The sequence below is a fragment of the Neolamprologus brichardi genome, chromosome 18 (assembly GCF_056152115.1).
Source record: "Neolamprologus brichardi isolate AB-2024 chromosome 18, ASM5615211v1, whole genome shotgun sequence".
Taxonomy (NCBI): Eukaryota; Metazoa; Chordata; class Actinopteri; order Cichliformes; family Cichlidae; genus Neolamprologus; species Neolamprologus brichardi.
This window is the reverse complement of record NC_142121.1, coordinates 25,540,647-25,561,105: the sequence shown is the minus strand read 5'-3', so window position 1 is coordinate 25,561,105 and position 20,459 is coordinate 25,540,647. Positions and strand designations below refer to the sequence as shown.

At 41.8% G+C, this 20,459-nt stretch overlaps 2 protein-coding genes across 5 annotated transcripts; one reads left to right on the top strand and one right to left on the bottom strand.

The window, feature by feature from the left end:
- The first annotated feature begins 2,038 nt into the window (after positions 1–2,038).
- On the top strand, positions 2,039–9,576 carry LOC102783382 (dynein, cytoplasmic 1, intermediate chain 2a-like). Of its 4 annotated transcripts, none has more exons than XM_006786706.2 (17): positions 2,039–2,174; positions 3,778–3,886; positions 3,980–4,112; positions 4,583–4,667; positions 5,037–5,099; positions 5,299–5,426; positions 5,516–5,605; positions 6,040–6,202; positions 6,281–6,380; positions 6,607–6,732; positions 6,821–6,967; positions 7,062–7,175; positions 7,273–7,406; positions 7,541–7,685; positions 7,791–7,931; positions 8,038–8,163; positions 8,253–9,576. In XM_006786706.2, exons 2-17 carry the CDS (start codon positions 3,779–3,781, stop codon positions 8,352–8,354), a joined length of 1,905 nt encoding a protein of 634 aa, XP_006786769.1. In that variant the 5' UTR covers positions 2,039–2,174; position 3,778; the 3' UTR covers positions 8,355–9,576. The 4 variants fall into 4 exon arrangements, with proteins under 4 accessions (XP_006786769.1, XP_006786767.1, XP_006786771.1 ...); XM_006786704.2 differs by having other exon boundaries at positions 4,532–4,667; XM_006786708.2 differs by lacking the exon at positions 5,037–5,099.
- Positions 9,566–19,162, bottom strand: LOC102784420 (electrogenic aspartate/glutamate antiporter SLC25A12, mitochondrial-like). Its single transcript, XM_006786709.3, has 18 exons — positions 19,062–19,162; positions 18,281–18,334; positions 16,882–17,027; positions 16,351–16,466; positions 15,848–15,987; positions 15,582–15,728; positions 14,957–15,095; positions 14,738–14,831; positions 14,556–14,640; positions 14,310–14,391; positions 14,047–14,205; positions 13,783–13,835; positions 12,733–12,813; positions 12,101–12,241; positions 11,758–11,896; positions 11,419–11,577; positions 11,207–11,297; positions 9,566–10,513 (listed from the first exon to the last, which is right to left on the bottom strand). The coding sequence occupies exons 1-18, from the start codon at positions 19,071–19,073 to the stop codon at positions 10,321–10,323; spliced, it is 2,031 nt and encodes a 676-aa protein (XP_006786772.1). The 5' UTR covers positions 19,074–19,162; the 3' UTR covers positions 9,566–10,320.
- Positions 19,163–20,459: the final 1,297 nt, after the last annotated feature.

Here is a 20,459-nt window from a genome sequence, read left to right as displayed (position 1 = left end):
AATTAGAGTTCCTGCTTCTTATCTCTCCCACCTCCTTCTGTAACTTCAACTATTTATCTACACATCTCTCCAATGACTTTGACAGTTTGATATGAATATCTGTGTTTTCTTTGCTATTCACAAATTAGCAGGCGAACATTTTATTCTTTGTTTTGCTTAAGTGTGATCTGCACTGTCATACTACCCTGGTTATATTCTTACACAATTTCCTATTTACCTTCTTACTCAAGTAAATAAAGCATTGTCACAGTATAAAACCCTCCCAGTAAGATAGGTTACCATGATGAGTCACAAGGACCAGTACATTACACAACACAGACATCACTGGTATTATCTTTAGACCTCTCCTTTTCATTCTCTAATAATATAAATTTCTTCTTACATCATGTTGATATGCTTAATTATCAAGACCGTTGCTGGCATATGACTAATGTGGTAGTGACTGTCCAGATCTATGCAGGGCATACTGTAACTATGACAATCTAATCAGCTTAGATATTCACTGAATGACTATAGAAAGGTTTAAAAGATCTGTGTACTGAATACAGTCCTATTCTGGTGTAATTTATAACCACCACTGATTAGTATTTTTTTAGCTCTATGTGGGCTGAATAAAGGTGACTGTGGGGGGGTCATTGGTGCAAGATTTTTTATTTTATTCAACGGTTGCAAATTTCTTCCTGCATCAGAAAATTTGGTAATGATTACAGTCAAGCTGGCCTCAAAGTACGAAGGATATGGCACATTACATTGAGTGCTTTATCCCAGGTTTTGGACTAGTGTAGTTGGGAACTGATCCTCTTATGTCCAGTAGAGAGCTCCAGAGACAATGTGTAATTTCCACAATAACCTTAAACACATGATACCTTGAAGAAAGTGCTGAAGTTGTGCAATGAAACTGTTTGACTTGAAGTAAAAGGTACAGAGTGGATTATGCTGTGTTATACTGCATGTAAAATCTTTCCTTCAAGTAGTGGGAAGGTGCCTAAGGGGCATTAAAGTTAGAGAAAGGGTGGGGGCAGGGCAGGACACTAAGGTGAAGATGGATTAGGCCAGTGACTCTGCAGTAAGCAGCCACTGCTTTTTCTTACATCTGAACCATCTTGTTTAGTTAAAAAATACATGTTTCCTGCCCAGCTTACACCCTCTGCAAAACAAACTGATTTATGTTGCATGGAGCTTTGTCTGAGTGTTCATGTAGACTCTAAGTATATGATACAATAATGGTACTAGTATGGTACTGTTAAAAGGTACTATTATAATAATATAAATGTACCTTTACCCTTGCATTTAGAGCATGATGTTCACCAATGGCCAGATGTCACAAACCGTCAGACTCACTATCTCCTTCTCGCACCATTTGACCACAAACTTCTCTACTAGTTTGAGGGATAGAATTTACTCTGCTGCTGAAATGACAAACACAGGGCTGGCTGATAGACCCTGAGAAAAATGCAAAGAAAGCACATGAAGGTTGCAATAAAGCAAATACTAATCAATCACCGTAAATTTAAACATCTGGCTCATCTGAGGAGAGCATTTGGCCTATACAAATATGCTACACACCGAAGCCAACAGCCAATCACAAAAACTCTATGGTCACCAAATACCTGCCGCTTGGTGCAGCCAGGTCTTGTTGGTTCAGTATTCACAGCTGTACTTATGAAGATTAGACAAAAGATTAGACAAGAACTCTGAGGTTCAGTGGCAGGTGAGCATGTTTGGTTAGTAGTTAATAAGTAAGACTTTGTTTATTTAAAAAATCTATTAGCGCTGGCAGATGATATGTTTTTATAGGGAAGTTTGTTTTTTATAGACTGTAGCACTGTGTGTATCTTTTATGACTTTTATTGTGTTATATGTTCCTGTTTTATAGGCCTTTGTGAATAACAACAGTGATGCATAAAAAATATTAAAAAAAAACGATACCCCTAACCATATAACCATATAAATATAAATAAGAGACGGTTAGATGGGGATTCTGCCAGCAGGAGGCGGTAATGCTGTTGCTTTTTAACAGCTTTGTGTCCGAAGAAGAGCTAAGTGCAGCCAAGCGCTGTCTCTTCCAGCATCATCAGTCCCCCCTCCGTCTCCATCATCTCCCTTCACAGTTAACGTCCAACAAACTGGGTTCTGTTGTTGTCTGTCTACGTAAATTTGACTTCTGATAGCAGGTGCGTTATTATACTCTTATAACTATATAATTAGACACGCGTGCGGGGACATTAAAGCAGAAAAGCTCGGCCGCTGGTTTGCGGGACGTTTCCGTTAGTCGGTTTATTGTAACAGCGGGCCCGCCGGCTGCCATGGAGATTAGCATGCTAGCACAGCTAGCCGCCTGTGCTGACATCGCAGCTGTTTATTACATTAGAAACGCGTTTGACAAACGGCGGGCTACATGTAAACTCTTAACATGCTGAAAAATAAGCCAAGTTACGCGACGAGAATTAAGAAAAAAGATTTAAAAAAAGAGGCGCAGCAGCTAATTTTGTGTTTTATTCTGCAGTTATGACATTGGGTGGAGTAGTGATGAGCATCTCGGCTGTGGTCACCAAAGAAATCAATGTCTTTGGATTAGGACACAGTGTGGAGGTTTTGTGTGCAGGTTATTATTTAAAACGCTGCTAGTTCTGACTTTTCACAGGCTTATAAATGAAAACTAAAAAACCCCCAAACCCATTATTTGTTGGATGAGTTTTGACTGAAGGGATGATAATGCATAATCTGTGCATTTTGTTTCTCTATTTATGAAACCTCGGCCGTTCGCGCTCGACTGTAACATTATGGAGAAAAGAGATAAAGAGAACATTGTTATCAGCAACTGGCGGGTGTTCACATGTTAGCAGTGTGATAGGCCCACGGCTACTTTAAAGCTCAGTTCAAACAGCCAAACTGATGCACTCCGTGGTTAAGTTTCTAAGTCAGAGGGGAAGCTTAAATTAACTTAATTTTATTTGTGTAAACAATGGAAGATAGGAGTGCTTTCATTATATTTGTTAACAATATAACTAGCATGCACAATACCTGTAATTGGCATGTAATAGTATGATAGGGTTCATGTAAAAAAAATGTTAAGAAAAAAAACATGAAAAATTGTTAACAACATGATTTCTTAAGGCCAGTATAGATATTTGGTGATTTAGAATCCCAAAATTATGATACAATCGCCCAATCTTTTTTCCTTCCATAAACAGGGAACACAGATTTCCCTAAAAAAAAAATTTGTTTAGTTTTTTTTGTTGTTGTTGTTGTTGTTTGTTAATGTACTCCTTTATGCTCGGCATTTATGCTGTGCTCAGATCAGCTGGTTGTTGAGACTGCTGGTTGTTTTGTGCCCAACGGAGGAGCTACAGAGTGCCCACTAGTGGACAAACTGTGCAACATCAAGACTCATAACACGGTTGAAGGGTGTTTCTACTGTCTCATCTTTACTTTTTAAATTTTAATTTATGAGCTGGTATAAATACTGATACCAGTAAATCTTCACATTTGAGAGTCTGGAAATTTGGGACAGTTTCTTTTCTTGAAAAATGACAGGTAGAGTAATTGGCTATTAAAGTAGTTGTTCATATATTTTCCACAAGCTTAGTATCACATTACTCGAATATTTTTTTTCCTGGCTTTTGTCTTCATACTAAGGTCAGAGCTTAGTAGTAACCCCATTCAAACCCCCTTTAAACTAGTGAAGGTCTGCTGTCCACAAGTAGGTAAAACGACTGGACTCATATTTGTGGACCAGTAATTTGTTATGTGGTAACGACCTGCTCAATCCTGCAGCATGTCTGACAAGAGTGAACTCAAGGCTGAGCTGGAAAGGAAGAAACAACGGATCGCCCAGATTCGAGAGGAGAAGAAAAGAAAAGAGGAAGAGAAGAAAAAGAAGGATGTGTGTAATAGCAACTATTACATAAATTTTGTAGAAAGGCAGTGCAGCAGTCAGACTGAGAGACTGAAGTTGTTTGTGTGCCGCGCTTTGTAGGGAGACTCTAAACGTGGAGGTGAGGCAATGGGTGGATCTTCAGCCGGCCATGAAGATTCAGACCTGGAGAGGAAGAGGAGGGAGGCTGAGGCTCTGCTGCAGAGCGTTGGCATCACCCCCGACGTACCCCACGGTAAACGCGTGCTTCCACCATGCTCCTGTTTTTTAACGTTCACCTCCACTTATCTGTCATAACTTTGTGCTCATGTGCTTGATGGATTTGCAGCGTTTCCAAAGTTCTCTCTAAGCTCTCTGGTTCTGACTCGGTCTCACACTCATCGCTTTCTCCATAACACAATATGTGGATGTTTTTACATGTGCGCATGACACCTAAAACCTGCCTGCCATTTATTTTCATTCTCTCTTCTCTCCCCTTTTGTCTGTCCTTTTGTGTTTTGTCCTCTTTACTGCATGCATTCACCCACTCATTCACACACTTCTTCTGTACCTCCCTCCCTCGTTCACTCACTTACTCACTTGCTGTCTCCCTCACTCGCCCACCTGTCACTCACACTCTGACAAACACACACACGCACACACACACTTTCACAGCTCAGCCCCTGAGGGTAGTAACAGAAGATACATGTCTGTTTCACTACCTAGTCCCTGCCCCAATGTCTCCCTCCAACAAATCTGTCGGCAGCGATGCAGGAAGTCAAGATTCTGGCGATGGAAACGCAGGACCAAGGTCAGAGAGAGCGAGAGAGATGGGGATTGGTTGCTTATTCTCATTCTTTCTTATGTGATTTAGTCAGTTAGGTGTGCATTAAGTGCATGCTAAGTGTGTGTGTGGGTGTGTGTATTAACAAGTTTATTCTACTTTGATGAATTCTGACCTGTCTGCTCTTTGCCTTTTCACCAGCACGCTGATGTTTCTTAATTAACACGCACTTTTCTCTGTCTTTCTTGCTTTCCTTTTGCCATATCTCCCATCTTTAACATCTCTTATATGGCTCACCTTTTGTCTGTCTTCTGTGTTTTGTTTCATTCTCCGGTTTTCCTGCTCCTTTCTCTCTCTGTCACTTACTAACGATATCTGGTGGTTTGGCTGTATAAGGACATTGCATTGGGATCCTGACCCCTCTACTCTGCAACTCCACTCCGACTCTGAGCTGATGGGGTACTGCACCTCCTCTCTCCTTTAGCTTGTCTTCCAACTTTTATTGTGCTTTTTTGTTGTGGTTTCATCTTAGATTTGTCCAAATATGTCCATGCATATATCACTATTTATGTCTGTACATGAAAAAAATTGCCATTCACTTTTGTTTCATACTGCAAACCCGTGCATGCATCTGCTTATTTCCGCAATGTACGTGTAGACGTGGAGCCGTGAGGCTGGGCATGTCCAAAGTGACCCAGGTGGACTTTCTGCCAAAGGAAATGGTGTCCTACTCCAAAGAAACGCAGACACCCACGGAGGCAATGACACACACCGATCAAAAAGCAGGTAAAGAAACACTTTCCCAAACTTTCACCCCAGCTAAATCAAAACTGAGTGGTGGGAGAAAAAAAAGAATGTGAATCTGTGTTTTGCAGATGAGGAAGAGGATGAGGAGATAACTGCTCCTCCACCAGCAGAGGACAACCAGGAGGACAAAGATGAGCAGGGTGAACAGCAGCAGGAAGGTAAGGAAAGACATTTGTAGAATGTAAGCTTTGTGTGAGCTGGCTGTTAACGCTGCTAATGGAAAAAATACAAAGCCTACTGGACATAACCCTTGAAGCTCTTTTCTGAACTGAGCAGTTTCTGTCATATATCAGGTCTGCTTATAGAACAAAATGGCTGAGTTTGCATTAGAAGTTATTGAGGATGGTCTCTGCCTATGCAGCTATCCCTGGAAAAACCTGGAAATGATCATCAAGGCAAATCTTTGTTGAGATATCATCATGTGTACAGGGAACGTCATCAGATATCGTCCTTATGGGGGGAAAGAGTTAAACTTTTATGGTTTTAGTGCCTTTTTCTACTCTTTCCAGTATTTCCTAACAATTTTAAAATGGCAAGTAAGACATCTGCATTAATGATCAGCATTTACTCCTCTTCCTTTATTTCCACATAGATGCCCCCAAGGAGCTGACCGAGGAAGAGAAGCTGCAGTTGCTTCACTCGGATGATTTCTTATCATTTTTTGAGCGCGGCAGCAGAATTGTGGAGAGAGCTCTGGCTGAGCATGTGGATGTCTGCTTCGACTACAGCGGCAGAGATCTAGAGGACAAGGAGGGGTGAGGCACATGACAGAAGAAAGTGTCAATGCTGTAAATAGAAATGAAGTGATTTCATTTCTTTGTGTCCCTTTTCAGTGACTTGCAGGCTGGGGCAAAGCTGGTTCTGAACAGACAGTTTGCAGATGAGCGTTGGACTAAAAACAGAGTGGTCACCTGTCTCGACTGGTCTCCTCAGGTAGGAAGGCTCATGTGTCCATAACAGCACCCTCAGTGGAAATTCAGGGTTATTCAGGCACACACACAGAGGTTCACATCTAACAAGTAACAGCTAACTAAAATTCAGGAACTGTAATTATGTGTATGGAGATTGACTACTAATTAGATTAGTGCTACTGAATGAATCTTACTAGGCACCATTGCTCCTTGTCTGCTCTTACTAATGACTGCTATATTTCTCTTAGTATCCAGAGCTGCTGGTGGCCTCATATAACAACAATGAAGACGCTCCACATGAGCCTGATGGTGTGGCACTGGTCTGGAACATGAAGTATAAGAAGCCCACCCCTGAATACATCTTCCACTGCCAGGTAAAAGACGCATTTCAAGTACAGAAAGCTCCTCTTCTTTCCACTTGGAATAAGAAATACTTAAGACATTACTGTTGTCTCTCCCCAGTCTGAAGTGATGTCAGCCGGCTTTGCAAAGTTTCACCCCAACCTTGTGGTGGGTGGGACATACTCGGGACAGATAGTATTATGGGACAACAGGAGCAACAAGCGCACCCCTGTGCAGAGGACTCCCCTGTCTGCAGCTGCACACACAGTAATGCACTGGACCACACAATCCTTCATTGTCTACACACACTTTTCTTTTCCTGCATCTTTTTAATCTATGAACTGTGCACCACTGTGTGCAGCACCCAGTCTACTGCGTGAATGTAGTGGGAACCCAAAATGCCAACAACCTGATCAGCATTTCCACTGATGGCAAGATGTGCTCCTGGAGCCTGGACATGCTCTCCCAGCCACAGGTACACGAGATGTATGGACGCATGTACAGACATGCAGACATAACGTCAATGACCTTTTTTGCTGTTTTGTCTGAGACTTTGTGCATTTTCCCTGCAGGACAGTCTGGAGCTGGTGTTCAAACAGAGCAAAGCGGTGGCTGTCACCTCCATGGCGTTTCCTCTGGGTGACGTTAACAATTTTGTGGTAGGGAGCGAAGACGGCTCTGTCTACACCGCCTGTCGCCATGGCAGGTAAGACCCTGTAAAATGCCTGTATTTCTACTATAATCAAATATAAAGTCTCTGTACACATTTAAGTGAGTGTTAAAGCGCTCAATGTTGGGGTTAAAAGGTCAGGTAGCAGAGCTGTCCTGTGTGTGTTACAGTAAGGCAGGCATCACTGAAGTGTTTGAAGGCCACCATGGTCCGGTTACTGGACTGAGCTGCCACAGTGCTGGAGGACCTGTCGATTTCTCTCACCTCTTCATCTCGTCCTCGTTTGACTGGACCGTCAAACTCTGGAGCACTAAGGTGAGACTGAATCAGTCACTTTTAGCATGAGTCAAGATTAGAACAGTTTCCATACATAAATCTATTGTTTCTCTCTGCCACTTCCACCCACGCTTTCCCTTGTAGAGTACCCGTCCACTATACTCTTTTGAGGACAGCTGTGACTACGTCTACGATGCGATGTGGTCTCCAACACACCCTGCCCTGTTTGCTTGTGTGGACCTAGCTGGACGTCTGGACTTGTGGAACCTCAACAATGATACCGAAGTATGCCTAGTTTTTTACCTGAGTTACAGAATTGACTTCGGATTTGACAGAGAATCCAAAGCGTACCTGAGCACACCGAGCATGTATGCTCTTGTGTGTATTTTAGGTTCCAACTGCTAGTGTGTATGTGGATGGGGCTCCGGCACTGAACCGTGTCAGATGGTCTCACACTGGAAAGGAGATTGCCACTGGGGACTCAGAGGGACAGGTTCAGGTCTACGATGTTGGCGAGGTGAGATGTCAGCTCCTTTTGTGTTTTCATGTAATGCCACAAATCCCCCCCTCAAACCCCTCCGTTTACATGCATCCGTCTTCCTGCAGCAAATCTGTGTTCCCAAAGCGGATGAGTGGACCCGCTTCGTCAGGACGCTGGCTGAGATCAATGAAAACAGAGATGAAGCTGAGGAACTGGCCAATGCATGATGTTGCAAACCCCACCCACCCTCACACACAACCACTCATACAATTCTCTCCAGTCCGCTACACCTATAGTACATTACACAGTACTGCCAGAGGAGCTGCGCTCGCCTCTCTCTGGTTGCCAGCTTCTCCACATTCTACATTTGGCCTGAGGAGATGTGCAGAGCTAGAATGGATAGAAGTGGCAGCTTTAGATGTGTTTTTGAATGTCTCTTTCAGAGTTTTAGAGTACATTTGTAGGAGCAATGAATGTCAGGTGTAGTAGTAGCACAAAAACCAGAGTAAGTTGTTGAAAGGTTAGAGGAATAGAGGAAAGTGATTTTCAGCGTAGATGTGGCTGTCCACTCTGAACTTCTAGCTTTGATAACATCCTCAGGGCTCCAGAAACTGCTCTTCTCCTGAGGCCTCAACAGACTCGGCTCTTTTTTTAAATATGCAAACCTTTGTACTTGCACCTTTTTATTACCATTTGAGTGTTTTTACATGTTTTCCCAGACACGCTTGTGCACAGCTGGCAAATTTTGAAAAGACTGAAAACACCATTTTATTCTGAGAAGCACTAAAACAGCTAATGCACTCACACACATAGATACCTGGCCTGTGCAGAAGCGTGTCATTCTTACATTTTAACCACTACAATATTTAATATTTATCACGGTGGTTGTACTTATTTAAATATTGTGTGTATTATTTTAAAGACGCTGCTTTGTACTAAAAGTTTGAATTGTACAATCTTGAAATTAGCACTACAAGCTTCTTAATAAGCAAAAATATGCTACTCTACTTGGCTTGAATTTATTGACACTAGTACAGTGAAAAGGGGATGCATTTTTCCTGTACCAAAGGTTAATGTTATTGGAAACAGTTCCCTGACACATCCTCTTTAAGAGGAGCCAGATAAACTAAATGAAGTTTTAGATGAAGGCATGAAGCAAAAGTTGGAAACTAACTTAACCACAAAATGGGAGTCCTTTATTTTGCTTTTTGTCCATCCTGTTTTTCATTCCTTCCATGATTAATGGATTCAACATCCTGCCTCACAAAGTTAACATTTAAAAAAAACAAAGCTTAAAGCACACTGAAGCAACCACACCTGATGTAAAATAAGACAAGTGCTCTGCTTACACTACTTGTACTGTATTCTTCTCCATTTCTGTTCCTGATACAATGGATGGTTGCACTTTCCCATTGGAATAAAATTTGAGACGTACTGGTAAAATTAAAACCATATGGATTATTTATTTCATTAAAATACAATGACTCAAATGAGATACACTTAATTTATTAAGTACTAATTCTCTGTTCATGATTCTTCTTTTTAATCAAGAAAACACTTGAAAAGTTCTGTACATCAGTAAGAGTGATTCTCAGAGGCGAGGGCCCAAAGCCCCACAGTGCCATAACATTACAGTTACTGAACCGTGATGTTGACTGAATGTTATGGAGCTCTCTTGTAACATCTGATCAGTACAGTTATACAATATGTACAGTATCAAACCTCCTGAATGAGGACAGGTTGACAGTGAAGCCCCACATACCGTGCAGATCAATCTAATATTTCCTATACCCTCTGTCCAAGAAGAGAAGTCCTGCTCATACTGAGTATCAGACAGAAAACAAAATGAAAATCATATCATGAGAGATAGACGAGTGCCCAAGGCTCCGTTTTGAGAAGAGAAAAGATGAAGCTGCCAGGAGCATACAGCCACTGAAGATTGAACACAGAGATTCTGGTCCCCATCTCTGTCTGCTCTGTTGTACAGCTGCAGGCAGCTCTCCACCTCTATGGCTGGCTAGTGGCCACTGAAGCACACCTTTTACCCTGAAGAGAGTAATGGGCCAGTGGTGTTTGTTCCTAAGACAGTGGCCTCTTTTTGTGGAGTGTGTGCTTCATTTGTGTGTCTATCTGAGTGTCTGGCTCCTGGTAATGGTGGAGAGGGATGATGAAATGATATGGATATCGAGACCTCTACGGTGCTTGAGCTGGGTGATGTATGGAAGCCACACCGGACGACTTGAATTTGGGAAGGTGGAGTCCAAATTTATTCTCCACCCCAGCAAAGGTAGCTGCAGCCAGGTGATAACCTCCAATGTGGTCCACATTGATGGGAGGAAGCTCTGAGATTCGAGACTTGGGTTTGGGTGCGGATCCAGCTGGACGACTGCAGAGAGGAGAGGACATGACGAGTCATTTCACAACCAAAGTTGTTTAGTAACTTTGTAGGCATCAAAATGTATTTTTTATGGTTGAACCATCCATAATAACTACTTTAATGGACTTCAAAAGGTCTGTTTTTAAATGAGACGGCCTCCCTTAATCAACCCCAAAGCGGTTGACTAAGTGCCACTTTGTTTTTTCTGAGGGAATTTGTAAAAAATGTAACTGCATAAGGGAGCAAAACATGGCAAAAACATCACTAAAGAGATAAAATAGGGTAAAAGAGTGCAGTAAAGAAAACTTAGACCACAAAGGAAAGTGGTTGATTTAAGGCCTTTAAAGAGCAGCAAATTACAAGATTGACATGAAACATGACTCAAAATGTTTTCAAATATTGGAACCCTCCTTTCACAACTGTGCTTGTGATATCCTCATTTCAAATAAATGCCGTCTCCTCTGATAATTTATACCTAATGTATCCAAATACTTTGTAGCACCACTGTAAGTCTCTTTTATACTGACATGTGTTACAATGCTTTGTAATATAGCAATGTTACTGTGCTACAGCACACTGTTCTCTATCATCACAGGAGCGCTGACAATTTTCCAAACATATTTTTAAATACTTATATGGATACAAAACAGAAGAAGAAGAAGACTTAGCTGGACACATATTTAAAAGAAAAAAAGAACTTACTGTCCGCCAAAATCAACGTAGAACCACCGTTGCAAGAGTTCATAAGTCACCAGAGTCACACCAAACTGAGGAGAAGATCGGCACATACGAGCTGGAGAAAAGAAAAACAAAACAAAAAACCCCAAACAGTTTAGGTTAGTTTAACTGAAAAAAAACAAAAAACAATCAGAGACACAGCGCATCTACTTGTCCAGTGATACACAGCCACACACCTCCAGCTCCCTTCCACAAAGCTCTGAAACCTTCCTCTCTCAAAATCTTCTTGAAGCAATCGATGACTCCAGAGTAGGTGGTCTGCCCTGCCCTTGCCGCAACTTGTAGACGTGTCTTAATGACATCAGCAGGTGTCACAAGGGAGGCAGCAGGAATACCTGGAAAACAGTTACAGGGAGTCATGAAGCTAATGGAAAATGTGGTCTTTGTGCTTTAAGTGGAAGTGAAAAACAGTATGTGCATATTTCTCTCATGGTTTCCTTTATAAATTGTAGCACAGATCAGATGGCATGCTAATACGGAGCACTGACTGACTTCATGTTGTGAATTATAATCACCTGCGATTGCTCCAGCACTGAGAAGCTGCAAAGGTCCCAGCCTGCCTTGTTCATCAGCTAGTTGAGTCTTTGTGTGGGCGTACACAGGGAAATAGATGGCTGAGAAGGGGATGTCCCTTAAAAAACAAGCTTTAGCACCCTAAAAAGACACATTAAAGACAGAAAAATGCAACAGTGAAAACCAGATGTAAAGATGGCAAGTGTCCATAGACACGAGAAGCTTTAAGTGAAAGAATTTATTTCCCCACCAAGGAGGAAAGAATACAGTTTGTACTGCTACTCTCATGATTACAGACTGGTCTTACAACCTGGAGAGGGTTTCATACGTTTCAAAGAATGTTACCTTATAGAGACCGAAGAAGCCCAGGTCACGGACCACACTCAGTGCACTGACTCGAGGTCCAGTGGTGATCTCACCTGCAACCTGCAGGCGGATCTTCACAATCTCCAGAGGGTTGGTAAAGATCACCTGAGAGGCTCCAGCCTAAATACACAAGGAAAGAAGGCAACGGATGACTTTTCCACGCTTGCAATTTTAAATCTGCTCCTGCATCTCACATGTATGCAGCTCAGGGATGGGAACCAAGTTTTTTTTTTTTCTCATGAAAAAGTATCAAAAGTAACAATTACATCCTGATCGATCAATTACTTTGCCATTTCCTCGGACGGTAAGGAGTGCTGGGCCAATGTGTGTAAAGATGAACAACGCTATCAAAAACAAAAACAGAAAAAGAACATGTTGCATTGGACATTCGGTTCACTCTGGGAGCATATTAGCAGTGCATCCACTGTTAGTAACGCAAGTCGGACTCGGCAGGCAACTTAACGCAGCAAATGAGAGGACTCCATGCATGTTACTGCACACACTCTTACGTGACTATCCACATTTTCTTACTGAGTACTCTTTGATTCATTCACACATTCATTCATTAAAAAGAGGAAAAAAAGAGAGAAAGTCTGGCACTCAGTACTTACACAGCCACCCGCCATGATCTCAGCGAAGAGAGGAATTGTGTCATCTTTTTCGGTAAACTTATCTCTTACAAAGTCATTCACCTGTGGGACAAAAAGCACACAAAAAAGACAAACTCAATTAGCTTAATCTTACTTTTGTGGAGCTGCCTCAACATAATGCCCTACTGCCCCTACTGTTGAAATGCTGTACAGGCATCTTTATATGGTTGCCCTGAGAGGTCAAACCCACAGCAACTTAAGAAAACACCAACAAACAGAAAAAGACACAACAGAAATGTTTTTGGGGAGACGGTAACGTGACGGAAGAGTTACGGGAAACACTTTTCCATTTCCATTGTGTTTTGTGTGCTTTTGCAGCGTTTTTGTATTTAGTGATGTTTACTTAAGCCAATGTATTGTTATACTACAAGAACCTTATCTCAACACTTACAGAGGAAGTCCCCCATTATCTGGTTTCTCTGTACTACAACTGCTAACAATAATCTGAGTTCCTACAACCCTGCTGTGAACCCTTTAAGCTCTTGCTTTAGTTCAGGTACTCTCCAGCATATTAGGAAATACAGAGTGATGTAACTGTTTTTTGACGTTTTCAAAAAATATAAAAAGGAAAAAAAAGGACATGTAAATATTAGCACAGAAGGACTTTAACACTGGCTGCACAAACAGCTAAAAATAGAAAGACGGCTCTAAACATTAAACACAGAAATGTGTTTGTCCAGGCTTTTTAACCCTGTGTGTGACACAGGAAATGAAAAAACATTCAGTAAGATTTCCTCTTAACTACCTAGAGGTTTCCAAACTACAGTGAAGCAATGTGAAGAGAACATGATGAAACCAAAATTGGATTAAAAAAAACAAAAAAAAAAAACAAAACAAAACAAAACCCCACAGCAACCAAAGTAGACACCAATCACAAAGGGTTTGGAAATGCAAATACAAATAGCTCTTGAAGGCGTTTCATTCTCGCAGGGTGGAGCACCCTACTTGGCAGTTACCCTGAAGGAGACCCCGGACCCGTTTGGTCATAAAAAGCCTTTTATGAGTACTCACTGTAAGTTTGATAGCCTTCTCTGGTGCCACACCTATGAGCTGAGGAACCAGACCTGTGGGGCATTATGAGAGATTGGGTAACAAGACTCTCCTTTCATTAGCAATACTGGGCAAACAGAACTGTGAAAAAATACATAAAAGTATTTACACTGATTTTTTAGCAAGATCAATTGGGTGTTGCAGATAAGAAAATAACAGAAGTTGAGAAACGTATGACGTTCTGTGTAGAGACAGGAAGATAAAACAGGCAGGAGGTGGGCCTACCTCTATAGAAGCCAAAGAAGCCCTCATAGCGCAGCACCTTCTTAGCACAGTCAAAGCTGTTCTTGTACATCAACTCGCCAACAAAGGATCCAGTGGACCTCTGATTCTGCATACGAGTCTTTACCAAATCAATGGGGTACACAGCTGTTGCCCCCGTGGCTATTAACAACAAAAAACACACCCAAAGTCAGACTGATTAGAATCCACTAAATGAGATAACAGGTTTTTGGTATGTGTCTGTTTGAGAGCACTGTTGAGATCACCTCCAGCAATGGAGCCCAGGGTGAACCTGTAGGCGGACTCTGCAATTTGGAGCCACACAGACCTTGAAGTATCTCCGTGGGCCTGATGAAAAACACAAATAATATCATCTAAATTGTTTTTCATACTGTATTAAATTAAACATTGCACCGAGGTTTGAAAATATTTACACACAGTAAAATCTTGTTCTGGTTTTAGGTCAGTTACTAATAACAGGATGTGTAGCCAGCCCGTTACAAGCATCCTACCTGTTTCTGGCTTTCAGCCAGGTGATAGGGCAGGCACCCCTCCTCTAGTGGAGCTATCCTGTCAATGTCAGCAAGGTTCAGGCGCCTGAAAAACATGGTCATTTCCCCATTATCAGCATTGTATGCAGATATCAGTCAAATGCATACTGAATGTAAGAATTTGGGCATGAGTGTGTCTTTACCCAGAGGGAGAGTGCAGGCCTGATAACTGATAAAGGATGTCAATTTCCATAGGAGTGATCTGACCAAACTTGTTGGCTGCATGAACAAACTCCTCTGAAGATCAGAGAGGTCAGGAAGAAACACTTCAGTTAAACATCAGCATTTATGACTGTCAACCATGAAACATGTCATTTGAAACAGAAAGCCACAACGTCACAGTAATGTAACGATATGTGCACCTTTGGTCACGAGCGTGTCCTTCCGCGTGCCAGCCAGTGTGCTGTAAATCTTGCGAATAAGCTCCATGTTGTTCAGGAGGGAATTGAAGGCATTGAAGTAAGAGAAGCTGACCATGTGAGAGGTACTTCCTCCGGCAGCCTGGCAGAAAGAAAAAAGGCAATGCACATCAGGTACGGCTTCATCAGCAAGTTTTTTCTTTTAAAAATAATCTCTTCATGAGGTCACAGGATCAACTTTAAAATAACTGACATATTGTAAAAATTTGGAACTTCTGACGCTTTTAGGCCAAAAAGGTTATGCTTCAAAGTGGGAAGGTCTGAAAGCACCGATCACTAAGAGAACACTCAGCCTGAGTGTGACGCTTAAAAGATCATTTAAAAACATCAGGGTCATGTTCAAAATAACCATATTATCCTCTAATGCTAATAACCCCAGATGAGAAGCTAAACAGGATTCACCTCTGCCGAGGTTGTAAATTTCAGTACCTCACAGCAGGTTACACTTCTACTTGTGAGTGATCAAAACTTCAGCAAAGATTAAGCTTTTGATTTACATCACGTTAATCCCATTTCAAACTCAGGTTACAATACCAGTCAGCTCTCTCTGAAGAGCCGAAACACTCACCGAGACAAGGTTCTCCTCCACAAAAGGGGTGAGCATGTGGTGTCTGATAGTGGCCATAATGTCACTGAAGTCCAGGGCAGAGATGACACCATTCTTGCCTTTGTCCTTTTGGGCAAATGCCTGGCGTGCATGCTCCAACTGCAGCTCCTAAAAAAAGACATCGCAAGACAGTGTGTAAATAACGTAAATATAGTCAAAGTCACACAACATGTCGAGAAAGGAAAAGTGAAACAAAGAAATGAAAGCATAAAAGGCACCCAATATACCTGCAGGAACTGGGTGAACTCAAGGTAGTTGAGGTGTTTCTTGCGGTCGTGTCCAAAGTGTAGACGGATGAACTCACAGTTCCAGTTGAAAGGAATATGGTGGTGCACTGTGGTCTGGCTGAAGATGTCCTGCACATTTTCTGCAGCACAGATACACATTAGGAAAAAAAAAATCTTAGCAGGACTTTCTTAAGCTTTGAGGTTAAAGCATTTCATTTCTACAACAGAGTTTTGCGTGTGTGGCATTGGAAAGAAGGGAGACAGCATGGGAACAATTACATAAACTCATCCATGTGTAATGCTTAAGCCTAAGGAATAATCTGATTAACAATGTCATGTTGGGAAATTACTTCTCCGCTGCAGCAAAGCATGAAAATTTCTTTGCTGACAAACAGGAATGAATTCAGTGCAGCGCAATAAACTCCATGCTGAAACATTCTGAAACTGCATGAAGCTCAGGCTTTACACATATTAAGTGAAATAAGGCATAAATGCACACATACCAAAGGAAATGTCTCCAGTTCCAGACTTGTCAAACAGTTGAAAAGCTACTATGAAGAGAGCGTCCGGTGCACACAACACAGATTCAAATGCAAGAAACTCCTGGAATGAAATCAGCCTGCAAAGGTGTGTGGGTTTTAGAGAGAGAGGAAAAGAGAAGGTTAAACCTTTAAAGGCATCATTAAGAGATTAAAGACTCTGGAATGAAGCAAAGGCGAGCTCACACAATACTAGTTCAAGGAACAATACATTTCCTCAGTTTTATCACCCCTATTAAACAAACAAACAAACAAACAAAAACAAACAAACACAGTCACTATGTTTCTGTATGAATTAGAAAGCAAGCCGATGACTGACAGAAACACCATCTTTCATTTCTGAATAAAGCGATACACTTTTCAGAGGGTTTTTTTCACTGTGTACTTTATCTTATCTAAAGTAGCTGTAATAGCAATCAGACATGTCTCAATAAATTGTCAATTAGTGCTGATAAACTGAGAGCTTGTGTATGCAGTGTTTTTGCCAGTACATACCCGTCCTTTGTGGTGTCAGCCACAGCAGCAATGAGCTGAACAGTTTTGGGGTTGTGGTGAATCTGTGTATGTAGTCCTAGATACCTCTGGACAAAGTCTCCTGGGGTCATGAACCTCTCTCCATCCTTGCCCTCTACACTGGCATACTGAGAGGAGAAAGAACATACCATCATCTTGGATGCCTTAAAAGACATGCTAAACAAATACAGGTATTGTCATTTTGATTCATAAGTTCACCCAATCCACCAGTATGACACTTGACATTACAGCTTTTTAACCCCTAACGAAAGACCTGTGTGCCCACAGTGCTTGGAGACAAAAGTGGAGCATGACAGTGATTACTTTCACAAAGGGTTGTCACAGTGGATAGCTCCACGTGTTTTCAGTTGGTGTTTTTTTTTCCCTTTTTAAATTATATACACGCCCTTCATACAAACTCCTCCCTGTCTCCTCCCAGGAGCTCACAGGGACACTAGCAGTGGAGAACGACAGTAACACACTGTATACTGTTTACCTCAAATTAAAATCACAAGTCATGAGGTGCAAATATTATACAGCAGGAAACTACACAAACTTTGTTACAGTTGCAGATCATTAATAAAAGCTATCAAGTTAACCACCCTGCATCACTTGTTGGCGTCTTACCAAACTGTAATGACTATTTATGCTGCACCTGAACAACCAAGGTCACGAATCATGCAGCTACAACACGACATGTCAGGGACACATTTCCACAAGCACTCGCAGGCACACGTGGACTAACGTTTTTTGGCAGGAGTTTCCAAGTTATTTGACCTTCTGTATTGTCAGTGTACTAAAAACGGCTGACCGGCAGGACAACCACGCAGCAGGTCACACACTCTCCACGCAGAAGACAGTGGAGAAAGCTCAAGGTTAGCAAAGTCAGCTGTTACCACAGTCTCTCATTACATCACACGGTCAAACATGGACCAGTATCCTCGGACATGCAACTAAATTCAGCCTGATCGCTTAACTGAGGTAACCAGGCTCAGAGAGCAACCACCGAGTATGACAGCGTGACACATATTGATAATACGAGCAGACAGCTGAGGGAAAAACACATATTACACTTCTGCAACGCTGTATCAACCACTCACATCTGCTGTTAGTGACCAAACAAGAATAAGCTACAACTGACTTTATGCTTTAACTTCAGTGAGGAAAAATAAAGCTCTGTTTGGCTAACTAATGAATGTGCCATTCAGATACACCCCGGCTTATGCTGTAACTTCAACCTCATGACACAACTTTACAAGCTTATTCACCAAATACAAAAAGTTCAGACTACCCCCCACGCACCAACACAGTTGTTTAACAGATATATCGAGTTAATATACAGTTATGCATAAGATGACATACTATTTTTGTTAGCGCTTACCTGCTGGAAGATTGCTTTAAGCTCACTTGGGTCCCCGCGTTTGGTAGATTGCACCTAAAACAGCACACACCAAAATAACGATGACATTTTCGAAAGTGCTTTTAAAACACCAACAAAGCAAAAGCAAGTTTTCCAAGCGGAGAGCTGGACATAGCAAGAAGCAAAGCGAACAAGAAAAAAAAAAACTTTAGGGGGTGATGTCTCCTTGAAAGCGTCCACTGCCGTGAAGGACAACCGACCCACTGCGCCAAATACATAAAAGCTAAGAACTGCGACGTGGCGTACATTTAAGTTGAGCCATGTAGGAAAGCCCACCAGCCAACAAGCCAAGCCCTTCTACAAAAATCAAAACTACCGTTATCCGGTAGCCAGCTAGCAAGCACACTCTACTGATGTGAAAAGGACACAAGCAGTTTCATTGTTATAGTTTAAAACAAGCAACAAGATGAGAGCAAACTAAGAGTTGACTGCTGTGAAAAGATGGGAGTTCAGCTAGCGGTAGTGATTTTGTTTAATCACTGCAGTAATAGTAGTCCGATAGCTGTATAGCATTGCTTCGCTAATTCCGGGCTTCGTGGATGTCCCGTCAAGGCCAGCCTCCGCTGTGCGGCAGCTAGCAGGGATGCTACAGCGTCGGTATACACCGAGCCCGAGACAGCCAACCCGGAAGGGAGCAGAAAGGCTGGCTTCGATAGGTCCTACACAAGAAAACGAACAGAAAACATGCAAACACGGCAAAGTAGAGGTTTGAAAAACGCTAGGAGAGCGATCCACAAGTCACCTTGACCGCCATGCTGGTTTGACGTCAGTACAGTGAGCGAGCAAGACGCAGCGCTCGCGCTCAGACGTGTGGCTACAAGTGTCGGAAAATGAAACGAAACAGCGCGCGCTTTGAAAAAAAGAAGGTGCGGCCGGCCGGTTTAGCTATCAACCTGTGCCAGCTCTGAGACTCTTGTTACTGCGGTTAGTAAAAGTACTACACTACTGCGACTATGCCACTGCTCATACTACAAATACCACAGCAGCTAGTAATACTGTCACTTTAGTTGTTGATGACACCCCGAGCTACACATTGTTGGAACAGATCAATAAAGAATGCTCATTATAAAAACAACAACAAAGACCTGTGGGTTTGAATTCTGCTCTAAAATATCTATGAATTCAACTTTATTTCGATGTCCTGTAGATGACGTAGCAATTATTTATTTTCATGCTTAAAAACCAAAAAACACACTTTATTTTACTTTTTGTTTGTTTAAAAATAGATAAGAGTTTATCTCCCTGACCTTGGTGAGGTGTCCTTATGAGAGATATGAGCAGTGTTTGTTTTCACTGATAAGGCAGCTACCTACTACAGTATCTCCACTAGCAGTCCTATTATGGCATGTTATCTGTCTGTGCTATGATAATTGTAGAAATGTCATCTGCAGGGTCTTAAATACTGTAGAGGTGTTAACTAGAGTACTGTACGTTTAACCCTATTGTTAAATGGCACAGCTACATTACAGAGTCAGACACTGAGTCTGTGGTTTGTATTATCAAAATCTACCTATTATCAACTTAAATCTTCATCTGGTAAAGAGGCGGCTTTTTTAGCAGAAGCCTCGAAAGCAGAAGATGTTAACACATCCATAACAGGCCAAACAGGTAGGCAAACCACAGGAAACATCAAAACTGCCATAGTCTGTCTGAAATGCAAATCCACAGTTACACAGGGAGAGGAGAGATTAAAAAAAAAAAGAACTAGGAAAGATTGAGTTAAAGATTGAGGTAAACTACTAAGCTCACTCTGCAACTGACATGTAACTAACCTTAACTGGAAAAAACACAAAAACTAGGAATAAATACAGAAATGTCTTTTTCTTCCTTTGGCTGTTCCCTTTAGTGGCCACCACAGCAGATCACCTGTCTAAATCTTACTGTATTCCTAATATGCTTCTCTTTCACATAAACCCTGAATCTTCTCTGTGGTCTTCCTCTTTTCATCCAGTCTGGTAGCTCCATATTGAAGATTCTTTATCTCACTATCCTCTTGTAAACCTTCCCTTTCACTTTTGCTGGTATCCTTTTGTCACAAACCACCTCTGACTCCACCTGCTCCACCCTGTCTTCTTTACTCTTTTCTTCAGTGTACCATCTGTTGCTTTGGATTGTTGACCCCAGAAATTTATTCTTAACA

Excerpts from the sequence above, each read along its gene's own strand:
- LOC102783382 (XM_006786704.2), top strand. The coding sequence starts at position 3,779 with ATGTCTGACAAGAGTGAACTCAAGGCTGAGCTGGAAAGGAAGAAACAA. Across the intron at positions 5,100-5,298 it reads TCCGACTCTGAGCTGATGGG|ACGTGGAGCCGTGAGGCTGG; the intron begins GTACTGCACCTC and ends ATGTACGTGTAG. Across the intron at positions 7,176-7,272 it reads ACATGCTCTCCCAGCCACAG|GACAGTCTGGAGCTGGTGTT; the intron begins GTACACGAGATG and ends TTTTCCCTGCAG.
- LOC102784420 (XM_006786709.3), bottom strand. Across the intron at positions 16,467-16,881 it reads GCTGACACCACAAAGGACGG|GCTGATTTCATTCCAGGAGT; the intron begins GTATGTACTGGC and ends ACACCTTTGCAG. Across the intron at positions 12,814-13,782 it reads AGAAGGCTATCAAACTTACA|GTGAATGACTTTGTAAGAGA; the intron begins GTGAGTACTCAT and ends TTTGTCCCACAG.